The sequence below is a fragment of the Tupaia chinensis genome, unplaced genomic scaffold (assembly GCF_000334495.1).
Source record: "Tupaia chinensis unplaced genomic scaffold, TupChi_1.0 Scaffold000355_1, whole genome shotgun sequence".
NCBI lineage: Eukaryota > Metazoa > Chordata > Mammalia > Scandentia > Tupaiidae > Tupaia > Tupaia belangeri.
Genome location: NW_006159850.1, coordinates 4,713,951 through 4,727,243, shown reverse-complemented (window position 1 = coordinate 4,727,243; position 13,293 = coordinate 4,713,951). Strand labels below are relative to the sequence as shown.

Below are 13,293 nucleotides of genomic sequence, written 5' to 3'. Positions count from 1 at the left end.
TTCACCTTTTCGTTTCCTACGATCCCACTCTCCGGCCTTTACCACTTCCCCCTTCCATAACCCACTTCACTAGAGAGGTGTCAAATGTATCTGGAGGCCAATGATCCCAACCTCTGACTCAGCCTCACAGTTCCCCTAAGCCGCTCACCTCCACACAGGCGCGCTGACATCACTGAGTGACACGGGGGCTGGGGACACGATCCACGCTGGACACACGGTTTCTCCACTCCCTACCACCCTCCTGCTTCCCTTCTGGCAGCCTCACCCAAGTACCTCGTCCCCAATACAAGACATTTCTCTCCTGTTCAAGCTGCCCACGTCATGACTCAGTCCACCTCTGGTCTCCAGGCTCCAATGACTAACATCTCCCACCTGTAGTTCCATAACCTTCCTGAAAAAACCTCCAGTGCTTCTGTGTGGTCTGTGGCCTCAGCACGGGCTCCTGTCATAACCAGCATGGCCCCATGCCCCACTCCGTCTTTCCAGCCTCATCCTGTGCCACCCTCCAGCACGCCCTGGACGGAAGCAGTCCACAGTGGCACCTGACGTCTCCGTGTGAAGTAGTGCGTGGGGAGGCCAACGCACTGACCCACAGCTGACCTGAAACTCGGCAGAACCCCGCGTCCTCCCAGACAGTTCCTCATCCTCTTCCAGGTCCTACACGGTCCAGGCCCTTCCGCAAGGCTCCATTGTGGCACCGCTGGAGGCTACGAAATTGTTGAAAAATGGCATGAGGCAGGCTCAGCAGCGCCCCTTCGCTCACGGTGCAGTCGTCTGTCCCTTCTCTTTCAGTGTCACCTGCACAAAGGCCACGGTACACGCTTTCTTTTACTGACCGTGCGAGTAACACACCGCCCCTGGAAAGAGCTCGTCGTTTCTCCATGAGGACGGGCCTTGCCTGTTCTCCACAGCTGCTCTCTGGCTCCATTCCAACCCCGTGTGATCAGGAAGCTTCACTTCAAATTTAGTGTGCACTTCACAGAATAAATATAGTACAAGATAAAATTATAAATCTGGTTAAGTGCAAGTAAGAGCAGGAAAAATAAAACGGATCCAAGTGTTAGGCAGTACTGCCCAGAGCCACTGCACAGCCACCGTGTAAAACTGCAGCGCGGGACTGCAGTGTGGGAGGGCGGCACGTCCTTTACGGGACAGGCCAGTCTGTACACTTAGGATTTGGTGCTAACCTTTCTCATAGAAAATCAGAAACCACTGGTAAATGGTTTTTCCAAGAGGAAACCTCTAACACATAGATGATTAAAAATGGATTCAGAGACAAAAATCAAGCAGAATCTTGTTGGACTGAACACCCTTTCTTTAAGTGACATTATTAGGTGATTATTAGGCCTTCTCTTCTTAAACTAATGTTCTCTAAAATATTGGGTTTTAAAAGAAAAGGCTTTAGAAATAAGCCCCGAAGGTTGTATGATGAATGGACCCACTGCTCCCGCAGTCAGCTGACCGGTTCACTTCTAACCAACCAGCCCACTCGTAAACCTGTCCTGTCCCGCCCGGTCAGCCACAGCACCCGCAGTGGCACTGTCAGCCAGCTGACACCCTTTTTCACCCCCAAAAAAGAAAATCTTGAATTTGATTTTTTACTCTTTAGTCAACCCCGCAGTTAGCATAACGCTACCCCCAGAGAACTCTCCCTCGTACACGCCCCTCCTCCCTAGACCACCGCCTAAGCGAGTACCTGGCAGTTTCCATGAAAGGCTTACTGTGATGAGAAAGGGAAGGCCGTATTCATTCTCTCCATTCTTTGAGTGACTTTCAGTGTGTTAGAATGACTTCTGTGTCCGGAGCTGAGCGTTCTAAAGGCTAAGTATTAAACCTGAAGAACTTCGATCAGAAGTCTTATATATGATAAAAGACATTGTCAACCACTAAACTTCATACAAAAATGTGATCTATTATTGTTAGTCTTGTTCAAAATTTCTCATAATAAATGCAAAATATATCCACTATGCATTGCCAAAACTGCCGTGGAGAGCTCCGTCCGGCCCGCCACCCCACCTGCCATGTACTAACTTCTCCCATCTGTCCCGCAGGCAGCCCTCCGGCGACTGGCACAGGCACTCTGCTGATCACGCTGGAAGACGTGAACGACAACGCCCCCTTCATTTACCCCACTGTGGCTGAAGTCTGTGACGACGCCAAAAACCTCAGCGTAGTCATTCTGGGAGCGTCAGATAAGGATCTTCACCCAAATACAGATCCTTTCAAATTTGAAATTCATAAACAAACTGTTCCTGATAAAGTTTGGAAAATCTCCAAGATCAACAGTAAGTCCGGTTAAAACATCCCATTGATATGTTCTTCTGACTTTGAACTTCATTTTTCTTTCCTGAAATGCTCCTCTCCTGCTCTCTGGAGGAGTCCCTTATGGCTTTAGTTATTTACGCTGTATAAATACTGACAATTTTCCCACCAGCAAACAAATACAGTTTGTAGAGATGCCGAATAGCCGTCTCCTGTGAATACAAACGTGGACATTCTCTTTTTTTGCTTCTTCCCTATCTTTCGTGTGCTGTTCACCCTCTCTCGCACACCCTAGTCTGTCTGTCTGTCCTGCACACTCCACACTGGACCTGTGACCCAGTGTTCTGACGAGTCTGTGGTCTCCACATTTCTGCCAACTCGGAGTACCCACTCACAAGACTGTGACTCTTTTTTCTTCCCCCCCCCTTCCTTTTTTAGTTAACCCCCACAGACTCTTTGGCCAATCTACCCGGTCTTCAGCCTTTGAAAAGAGGGGTCTCTTCATCCCCCAACTACCCTACATCTCTTGGATTAACTGTCTCTCCTATGTCAGAGACAGAGAACTGTATGCTACCTTCACTGTGGAGAGATTTTCCATGGTACGCCTGCCTTCATAAAAGACTAGAGAAAAAAGAAGCACTAGAAAGATCATCTGTCTTTTTGTTTTTAGAGAGATTTTTGCTATATGGTGCGTGTGCTTGCTGGAGAGACAGAAAGCGTGAAATCACCCCTTAGGGGATATGGCCACACTGCAATCCCTTCTCCTCCATTCTCCTCTCAGGATTTTGGTCATGTCTGCACACATGCCTGGTGTGAGTTTCAAGCCACCTGGTCCAGGACTTGAACCCTGGTCGACTATGTGGGAGTCCAGCGACATAAACATTACACCATCTGCTAGACCCAGAAGAGAATTTGTGCAAAGTTTCGGCTTTTGGTCTTCTGTTTTCTGCTGCGAACTCCTCAAACTTAACCTAGTCTTTACGGTGACCTTGGCCTGTCTTTCACATCCTTAGTTTCTGTCATCAGCTTTGACACCTTCTCCCATGTGTTCTCTCTTCAGCGACACTTACAAGCAGTGTCTCTTTCTACCTGTCTTTCCATGCAGGCAGACGGAACTCAAAACTTAACCCAATATTCATTACCTGCCTTAGACTGAAATACCTGTGTACCGAATTAAGAAATTAGCCCTCTACCCACAGTGCCTCACCCTCTTTCTTTCCCAAATGTGAACTGCTGAGTTCACCTTGTCCTCCAATAAAGCCAGAATAACAAAAGTAAGCGAGCTCACACATGCACATATCCTGTCTTCAGTAAGGAGTTCTCCTCTGCCGACCCAGTCAGGGTTCTCAGTTCTTACAGTGATAGAAGTTTTGAAGGGGACAGGGACTTACCCACTCCAAGTGTTGAGAATGTGCTGTGTAGTCATGCATAAAATATTCTATTAAAAAATGTTGCATCTATTGTTAAAGTCCTATCTCATATCTTGTTAGTGTCGTTCTCCTGTTACTGATTCTGTCTGCCTTTTTGTCTATTTTATTGCTTTCTAAAGAATGAATTCTGTTACACTGATTATTTTTAATTAAAATGGCCCTTCTCTTGTTTGAGGTGTTAGTGTTTTATTTGCTAGTGTTTATGACTGTAGTCAGATTGAATAAGCATCAACAATGCTTGCCAACTGGAACCTCCACCAAAGGGAAATGGGAAACCTCCTTGAGCTCCCCTGCCATTTACTGGGCAACTGTCACATTGGTCATTTCCTCCCCTGTCCATTTCTGTTCGTTATCATTCTCTTGTTTTCTGTCCTAATTTTAGTTAAAAGATGCATGTCTTCTAAACTCTGTTATCCCACATTTTTCTTCTCTGAATACATAGCACTATTTATGCTCAGAAAGGGGCAGTGAAAAAAAACAATCCCTAGTCATCTGAGTGATTGAAAAGACTAGCCTGGGACCAGCAGTTAGCGTAATGGCTATGTCGCTGGACTCCCACGTAGTCGACCACAGTTCGCATCCCAGACCCGGTGGCTTAAAAAACTCACACCGGGCACGTGTGCGTGCGTGCCCAAGATCCAGAGAGGAGAATGGAGGAGAAAGGATTGCGGCGTGGCCATCCCCCCTGGGGGGTGATTTCTTGCTTTGTGTCTCTCTGTCTCTGTCTGTCTGTCTGGCAAGCGCACACACCCTATAGTGAAAATCTCTCCAAAAAAAGAAAAGACTAGCCTGAGGCTAGAGAACAGGCCAGGTGGAGTGACCAGTTCGGAATGCCACCCAGTGGCCTGGGTCACGGCAGATACTCCCACTGAGCATGGGATGAGAGCAGTGGCAGGGAAGCTCAAGGGCCTTGCTCCCAAGCTGTGCATTTCCACCCGAATCTAGGGCTATGGGCTGAAGACTGATCAAAAACATGGACTGGTGGGCCAGCCAGTGGCCTGGGGGTTAAGATGGCTGGATCCCACATGGCTAACTGTGCAGCTCAACTCCCAGATCCAGTAGCTTTAAAAACAAGCCAGGCATGTATGTATATATGCCCCAAATCACAAAACAAGAACGAAGGAGAAAGGATTATGTAGCCAACCTGTCAAGGGGTGCTCCCACTCTCTTGCTTGCTCGCTTGCTTGCTCTGTCTGTCTCTGATGGTAACACATGCCCTAATGGGAAAAAACGGACTGCAGAACCCTGCTCTATGACAGCACATGGGTCCTGCCCACACCTCGAGCCGTGGATTTTCACACTCCTCGATGTGCTGGCTGTCAAATGCAGTCGTCAGGGCGGTGTCATGGGTGTCACACTGCGCGGGAGTTCATCGGCATCGTTGTCACACACGTGGGTCTCCTCGAAGTGTATCCCAGCAGCACAGACTCACAGAGCTGGGGTGATAGGCATGCCCTTCTCTGTGCTGCCCAGTACAGGAGCCACCAGCCCGGCGTGACTACCGGGCACTTGGCATGTGGCGGGTGCCGCTGAGGAACAAGTTTGTATTTTTACTTGATGTCGATTAATTTAAATGTAAACATTCCTGTGGTTGTAAATTAAAATGTTGTGCCTGTTTTGTGTGATTTTAATTATCAAAATCTCCCTTGTTTATTTGGAAAAGTCTAAATCTCTCTCACAAAGGCCGTCCTTGTCTTCGTAGATACACACGCCCTAGTCAGCCTTCTCCAAAACCTGAACAAGGCAAACTACAACCTGCCTATTATGGTGACAGATTCAGGGAAGCCACCCATGACGAACATCACAGATCTCAGGGTACAGGTGTGTTCCTGCAAGAACTCCAAAGTGGACTGCAACTCTGCGGGAGCCCTGCGCTTCAGCGTGACCTCGCTCCTACTCCTCTCTCTCTGCAGTTTAGCTGGTAAGTCGGCCTCACTCCGGTGCACCCTCAGGTAGGAAAGTGCTGTTTCACCGGGTTCACAAAGCCATTTTTCCTACATTTATCTTCCAAGATAATTTACCCCAGAGGAAGCATTCATCTTCCGTTTATGTCTGTGTGATAGAAAAAGTTACATATGAATGTGTCCCCACTAATGTTTAAAGGCATTTTAACAGTTCCCCGCCAGCCAGTCAGAGGAATTCTGCAAAGGCATCCATCGCTACCCTGCAAGCCAGGTGATAAGGCAAACTTTCCGCAAATGCCACTCAACCTGAGCCAATGGAAAGGTGCCCAGATTAGCTAACTGGTCTACCAGGGGGCTATTTCTCTGTATTCTGCAGAGTAGTCTGCAAGGTTAAAAGTTGAGAATTCAAGGATGGACGTTGGACTGTAAGAACAAAGATAAATGAATAATTCCCTCTTTTTTTCCACTGTCTGATAGTAACGACTATAATATAATGAAACATTATCTTAAACAAATGAATTATTATGCTAAGTAATCTAAATGTGAGCATAAAATGAATAAATACATGTCAGCTATTTCCTATTTATGGAACGTTAGTTCAATTTTAACTTTAGCAATTATTCTCATATAGCTATTGCCACCCAAAGCTTTTGAACCTTGTTATTTACATTCTGAGGAAGTATCATATCATTGTGAATTAGAACGCTGGGAAATTGACGGTTAGGAAAATCCTGGTCACACAATAGAACCACCTGGGGAACTTTAAACTAGGTGTCTGCCCGTGCCCAGACGCTACCTGTGCCTGGAGGTGTGGTTCAGACGTTGGTCCATTTCAAAGGCTCACCAGGTGATTCTAAGGCACCATCGTGATGAGCGGCCGCCTGTGGGGCTCCTGGACACGCTGACATCCTCTGCTCTGGTGACATCCTGAACACGTGCTGGTTCCTTCAGCTCGTATCTCTTTCTCCTGATACAGACTTAGAATATTTTAGATGTCCAGTCAGGGCCTTCATAGCCCAAACGATAAAAATGTACAAATTAGGGGGCCAGCAGGTGGTATAGTGCTTAAGGCATTGGACTCCCACATGGCTGACCGTGGTTCAAGTCCTGGACCCAGTGGCTTGAAAATCATGCCAAGCACATGTGCATGCATGCCCAAAATCCCAGGAGGAGAATGGAGAAGGAATTGCACATGGGCATTCTCCCGGACAGTGATTTCTCACTTCCCCTCTCCCTGTCTCTCTCTCCAGGGAGTTCATGTGCCCTGTGGGGAAAAAAAAAGAAAAAGAAAGAGAAAGGAAGGAAGGAAGGAAGGAAGGAAGGACGGACGGACGGAAGGAAGGAAGGAAGGATATGAACATAGAAATACTTAATATTGATTATACTAGAAAACCTCAAATCCAGGAAGGGGGTTGTGGGCAGGGAGCAAAACACACCTGACTGTACCAGTATTCCAAAAAAAAGGTATGCAAGAAGCTTATAGAACTGAAGCTCAGGTAAGACAGGAAGATAAACTTCACGAAGAATAGAAGCCAACTAGGAAGAGTGGAAACAGAGTTGACTGGCAGTTCGGCCTGAGCTTGCTCTACACAGCTGCCACCGCGTGATGAACGCAACATGCGAGTCGGAGCGGTGGTTCCTAAATGCTATCATATGTTAGACCACCTAGGAAACATCTTTATGATACAAATTCCTGGTTCACAGGGGTAAGTCAGGACACTTTGTGAAGCAGTCCCACAGGACAAAATTCCCAGTTTAAGTTTGAAAAGCTTGCTGGGCAAACCAGGCGCACATATGTCCATGACTAGGGACTGATCCGAAAGTGGAGCATGGCATCAGGACCTTGTTGGGGTACCGTCTCTGTCTGTCTGTCTGTCTCTCTCACTCATGGAAGAAATAAATAAGCTGTTTTTAAAAAGTACATATTCCTGGGCTCAGTCTCCTTGAGATTTTGATCAATGAATCTGCATTAGGAGGTAGGGATGGGAGATTGGAGACAGATGGAGACATGGATGGATGGGTAGACAAAAGGTAATACAAGGGGATTTCAAAAGGTTTGTGAAAAAATTGAATTAAGCGTATTTTCAAAAAAATGTTGAAATCCATGCATAATTTTGCGCCTGTTTCTATTTTGCCAGTGGGCATGTGCTCTGGCCAGAGAGTAATAGAGAAAAAACGCCCACAATGGGGCATGGTCACGCGCAGCCCTTCTGAGCCCTACGCTCAGCCGCTGTCTCGTAAGAGCAGACACCAAAGCAGCTGACCCATGGGTGCCACTGTTAACACGGTGTTGGCCAGGGGCCACACAGAATGAGCCTCAACACTTAAACAAGGGTTGAGGGAGAGGAACGATTTCTAAAACCACAAACTAGATTTTAAAGTGCAAGGGCAGAATACCTTTCTAGCTTAAGCCATAGCCTTCGTAAGAATTTCAGGGGAAGTGATCTGATGGATTCTGACCACAGCTTGAAGCAGGGTCAGGGAACTGCGGGCTCACTGGGCCACACTGGGCCACTGCTTGCCTTTATACTGGCACACGGCCACACCCTTTCATCTGCATCTTGCCTGTGATTGGTTTCTGCTGCAGTGCGGATTGAGACGCTCTGGCCATCCCTGTAGCTGATAAAGCCGGGGTGGCCAGCCCGTGGGGTGGCGGTTAAGGCAGCTGGATCCCCCTGGCTGACTGGAAAGTTCAAGTCCTGGATCTGGCAGGCTGAGAAACATGCTAGGTATATGTCCAAAATCCTAAGAGGAGAATGGAGGAAAAGGGATTGCAATGTGGCCCCCTGCTCCAAGGGGTGATTTCTCCCCCTCCCTGCCCCCCACAAGCACACGTACTCTATAGCAAACTTTAAAAAAATGAGGTTTGCCAGTGCATGCTTGAAAGCCTCCCTCATCAAACTCCACTGTGGTATGGGAACAGATCGCATCATACAGCATGACAAGCAAAACGGTTTTCTCCCCCCTCGAATAATGAAGCAGTCTAGCATTAGCCAAACCCAGTGGTCTGTGGCTTCTTTCTACACTTTTTCCTTTGATCTGGTAGGTTCACCCACTGCACAGATGAGAAAACTGATGTTCAGGAAGGTCCCCAGGTAAGGAAGCAGTAAGGCCAACACTTACGCTAGGCTACCTCAATTATGGGATCAGGTAACAGAAAATATTTCAATTCATTGTGATGCTATAAATAGCTTTATTGCAACCGAAAATTGAACTGAAGGATCGGTACTTCCTTCTCTGACATCTGAGTAGAAAGGAAATAAAACTAATGATATCCAGAATAATAAAATAATGTAAAGAAGTTGTATTTGTTGTCACTGTGGTTTGGACTGTGTGGTAATGACGCAGGTGAAGGCACAGTCTTCCTTAGCCCCTGCCCAGGGAGGAAGGCCAGCCTTGTTATCAGCTGTGTCAGTCACCTTTCCTCCATGGCTCTGTGTGGAATGACACAGGAGAGTCTCAAAGGACAGATTGTCCAGAAACTTCTGACCCTTGTTTTAGGCTTAGTCAGAAATAGCAAGAATATGAAAACACCACCGATCAGGTGAATCATCTTAACAAGTACCAAAATTAAATGACTCCGTACTGGAGAAAGACAACCTCTGTCACAATAAAACAGTTTAAAGTGATCAAGATGAGCAACGGATAGCCGCTAAACACTTTTTGATATTTTAAATTAAGGTATTATTTGTATTCAACAAAATTCACCCATTCGAGTATACAGTTTGATGGATTTTCTTAACTGTACACAGTTGTGTATCCACACCACCATCAAGATACAGTTTCTGGGTAACCAGCAGTTAGCGTAATGGCTATGTCACTGGACTCCCACGTAGTCGACCGTGGTTCGCGTCCCGGACCCGGTGGCTTAAAACTCACGCCGGGCGCGTGTGCGTGCGTGCCCAAGATCCCGAGAGGAGAATGGAGGAGAAGGGATTGCGGCGTGACCATCCCCCCTGGGGGGTGATTTCTCGCTTTCTGTCTCTCTGTCTCTCTCTGTCTGTCTGGCGAGCACACGTGCCCTATAGCAAAAACAATCTCTCAAAAAAAAAAAAAAAAGATACAGTTTCTGGGCTGGCCTGGTTGCCTAGTGGATTCCACATAGCCCATCAAGTGGTTCAAGTCCTGGACCCAGCAATTTGCAAAACACCCTGGGTGCATACTATAAATGGCATGCGTGGATAAATCTCTAGAAGGTAGAAGTGGAGGGAAGGATTGCAGTGTAACCCATGGGGGTGCTTTCTCCCTCTCCTTCTCTGTGTCTCTCTGGCAAATAAAGAAAAGAGAAAAGTACACTGTCCTTTGCTATTAATCCCTCCTCCCACTCAAGCCCTCCTCGATCTGCTTCTCTAGCATTTCCTAGAGCATATCAATACTGTGTTTCTTTTTACTGTGAAATGTATTACAGGCAGAGACAGAGCCTGAAAAAGCACCCACTGAAGGGCGGGGGCTGTCTTCTGCTCGTGCATGGCCCCTGAGTCATGCCTGGCAGAGGAGCTACAGCCCCGGAAGGCCATAGAACTTCATGGACAGCGAGAGCTGACCCAAGGGCTCTCTGTGACCATGCGTATGTAAGCTAAGGCTTTGCACAAATTACACAGATTACTTCATGTAATCATCTCGAAAGCCCTAGGCGGAGGGATCATGTATACCATAGCCTCAATTGACTTAAAGCAGGATTTGGAGAGACCGATTTGAAAACAAGGGACTGAAGACTAATTTAGTAGATCTTATTCAACCAGATCTTTTTCCTTTTTTTTTTATAATTACGAGAACATGTGCACTCATCAGAGAGACAGAGAGACATGGTAGGGGTAGGGGTGTGGGGAAAAAGCACCCCCTAATGGGGCTTTCTTCACCCCACCAGGATTTGGAGGCATGCATGCACATACACCCAGCGTGCTTTTCGAGCCTCTGGAATCAAGATTTAAATGAGAGTCGCCATGTGGGATCCAGCTCCCTTCACCACTAGGATGTGGTGTTGCCCCTCCACCCCTTTTTTTCTATTTTTAAGTGACTTTTCTCTTAAGAAATATCTGGAAATATCTAGAGACATTTTGGTCATCATAGCCAGGGCAGGGGTTCCTACTAGTAGCCCCTAGTCGGTCAGAGCCGGACGGGGCTCAACCTCTTCCCAGGTACAGGACAGCCTCATGAGCAAGAATCACCCAGTCCTCAACACGACAGCGCTGCGAGACCATGCTCCTGCCTCTAACCAAAGTTAGACGCAAAAATAGAGACAGTGCACCAGCCTAGCGATACAAGCGATGTCTGACTCTAAAAAAGAAAATTTATCCAACCTAAAAGAACATCTTTTCAAATGTTATTTCTAACAGATTTCTTCAGCAATAATTCGTATTTTACAACTGACTTGCAACTCGGCTGTGAGGCCCAGTCAGTAGGAAAACGAAATAACCTCCTGACAGTGTCTGCCGTGTGGGGTACTTCTGGCTGGAGGCAGGACTGGCTTCGTCTCAGGACCCAGCCACCGGTCAGATGAGCAGCGCACCGCACTTGCAGGCCACCTCATCCCCGCCTTTGTTCTTCCCTCTCGTTGGAGTCAGACTCTGTGACAGAAGCCTGGGAGTGAGGGTGGGCTTTGGCAGCTTTCACGGCAGACACGGCAGTTCACGTGGCCTCGTGGAATGTCAGTTCTGAGTGGAACTTAGTGTTCAGTGATGGACTTGCACGGACACAGAAGTGCTTGCAAGGAGTCAGGTAGCACATACACACACATGTGCACACACACGCATGCACACGCACACAAGGCAGGCAAAAACATGACTGATTTGCAAACTGGATCTGGGTGTATAGTGACAAAGCCTGTCCCTACTGCAGTGCTGAGGACAGGAGAGTGTCAGGCTCTGTCACTAGGCCAGCCAGCACACACAGGTGGCCTGAATGAGAAACCATGAGCAGGGGCGGGACGGTGGGCTCCAGAATGCTCCCTCGCTGATGGCGTGTCCTGTGAACTTTCCCCTTAAGTGACATGCTCTCACAGTGCACAGCTCTGCGTGGCGCCTTGTCTCCTCTGGGAATGTCATGCTCCCACATGTGGTCGGCTGTGTAATCACCCCCAAAAGTATCTTCATCCTAATCCTTGGAATCTGTGGACACATTACCTATATGGTAGAAGAGACTTCGCAGCTGGAATTAAGCTAAGGATCTCGACTGGAGAGCTTATCCTGGATTAGCAGGTGAGCCTAAGCTAGTCACCACGTCCTTACAAGAGGGATGAAGGCGGAGTTAGAAGAGACCACGGAAGCAGAGGAAAGCAGAGTCAGCGGTGGTCCTGCACTTCCAGCTTTGAAGATGGAGAAGGAGCCACAAGCCAAAGACTACAGGCAGCCGCTAGGATCTAGAAGAGGCTAAGAAACAGATTCTCTGCAAGGCCTCCGATACACTGCCCTGCCAGCCATTGGGCTTTAGCCCCATAAGACTCATTTCAGACTTGGGACTGGCAGACGTGTACGAGGGTGCGTCTTTGTCACTTTAGCCACTAAGCCTGTGGCCATCAGGCCCAGCAGCACTAGAAAACTAACGCACTACATCTGAAAACCACCAGTAGGTGTCTTGCTCTGTAACGAAAGAACACAGGGGACCATCCTCAGTCTGCAAGTTGCAAATCACTTGCTCATAAACTAGCTAAACTTTGTGCTAATGCACAAGCCAGAAGGGAGAGGAGCTGTTTAGCATCTCTAAAGTCATCGTTAACTTTTCCAGAGAAGTCCAGCTTTTTAAGACAGGAACCAGCAGAACCATTCCTTCTGTTTTCAAATGCTACGCTTAAGAACAAAGGACTCCCTAGGTGGTGGGATGTTTATAATGTGTTTATTACAGCTTGTCAGTCATTTCTCCAGCCATTAGCTACAGTGTTTTGGATCGAGTGTGATGTTCTTGACTTAACTCTGAATCTTCTCCCACTCAGGTCTGTGAGAACTCCTGACATCTGAAGCTTGACTCCCAAGTTTCCATAGCAACAGGAAAAAGGAAAAAAAAATCTATCCAAATCTGAAGATCGCAGTTTACAGCTATCAAACTTCACAACTAGGCCTCGATTGTTCCAGATTTCTGTTTTCTTTGCAGTTTCACTTAGTCTGTACTTCCTCATTTTGACAGCCTCTTCCTTCCTCCTTTAATTAATGGAACCCTCTGAATTTTCCCTGAATGTTTAAAGATCATGCCCTATAACTGGACCTTCTGGGAGCAGGAACAATGACTACTTTTTCTGATGTGTTGACGTGTTGCTAGCCAGTGCTGCACTCAGCTTTGTCTGTGGGTTGGTATCTGTATATGTCCGAGTATCCGTATGTGTATATACACGTATTTATATAGAGAGACTATACAGGAGAAGCCTAGTTTTGATATGCCATTCTTCCTCCAAAGGTTCAGCAAAGCGCGGGGAGACGCCGAGGCAGCTGAACCCTCCAGGGCCTCAGCACACACTGACCACAGAGCTGTGGCTTTTGCTCCCAAGTGACTTCCCACCATCCCACCCAGCCCGAACAGTGAGCGCCCAGCCAGGCAGGTCCACAGAGAGGGAGAGCGAGAAAGAAGTCCTTGCCCTTTAGCACAAGGACTGCAGCGTACCCACTGCCACCCTGTGCCGTGATCCTGAGCCACGGTGGTGCAGAGGCGGGGCGGGGGCCGTTACCATCCGGGGCCGAGAAAAGGATGGAAAAGGCCTGGGGGGCCAG

General features: G+C 47.6%; 1 protein-coding gene across 1 annotated transcript in view; it reads left to right on the top strand.

Moving 5' to 3' along the window:
- The window catches only part of CDH13 (cadherin 13), a 1,127,839-nt gene extending 1,115,253 nt beyond the window's left edge, over positions 1 to 12,586 (top strand). The window contains exons 12-14 of the mRNA XM_006152575.2: positions 2,052 to 2,285; positions 5,395 to 5,613; positions 12,525 to 12,586. Coding sequence (XP_006152637.1) covers positions 2,052 to 2,285; positions 5,395 to 5,613; positions 12,525 to 12,532 — 461 coding nt within the window. The 3' untranslated portion in view covers positions 12,533 to 12,586. The remainder of the gene's footprint in view (positions 1 to 2,051; positions 2,286 to 5,394; positions 5,614 to 12,524) is intronic.
- Positions 12,587 to 13,293: the final 707 nt, after the last annotated feature.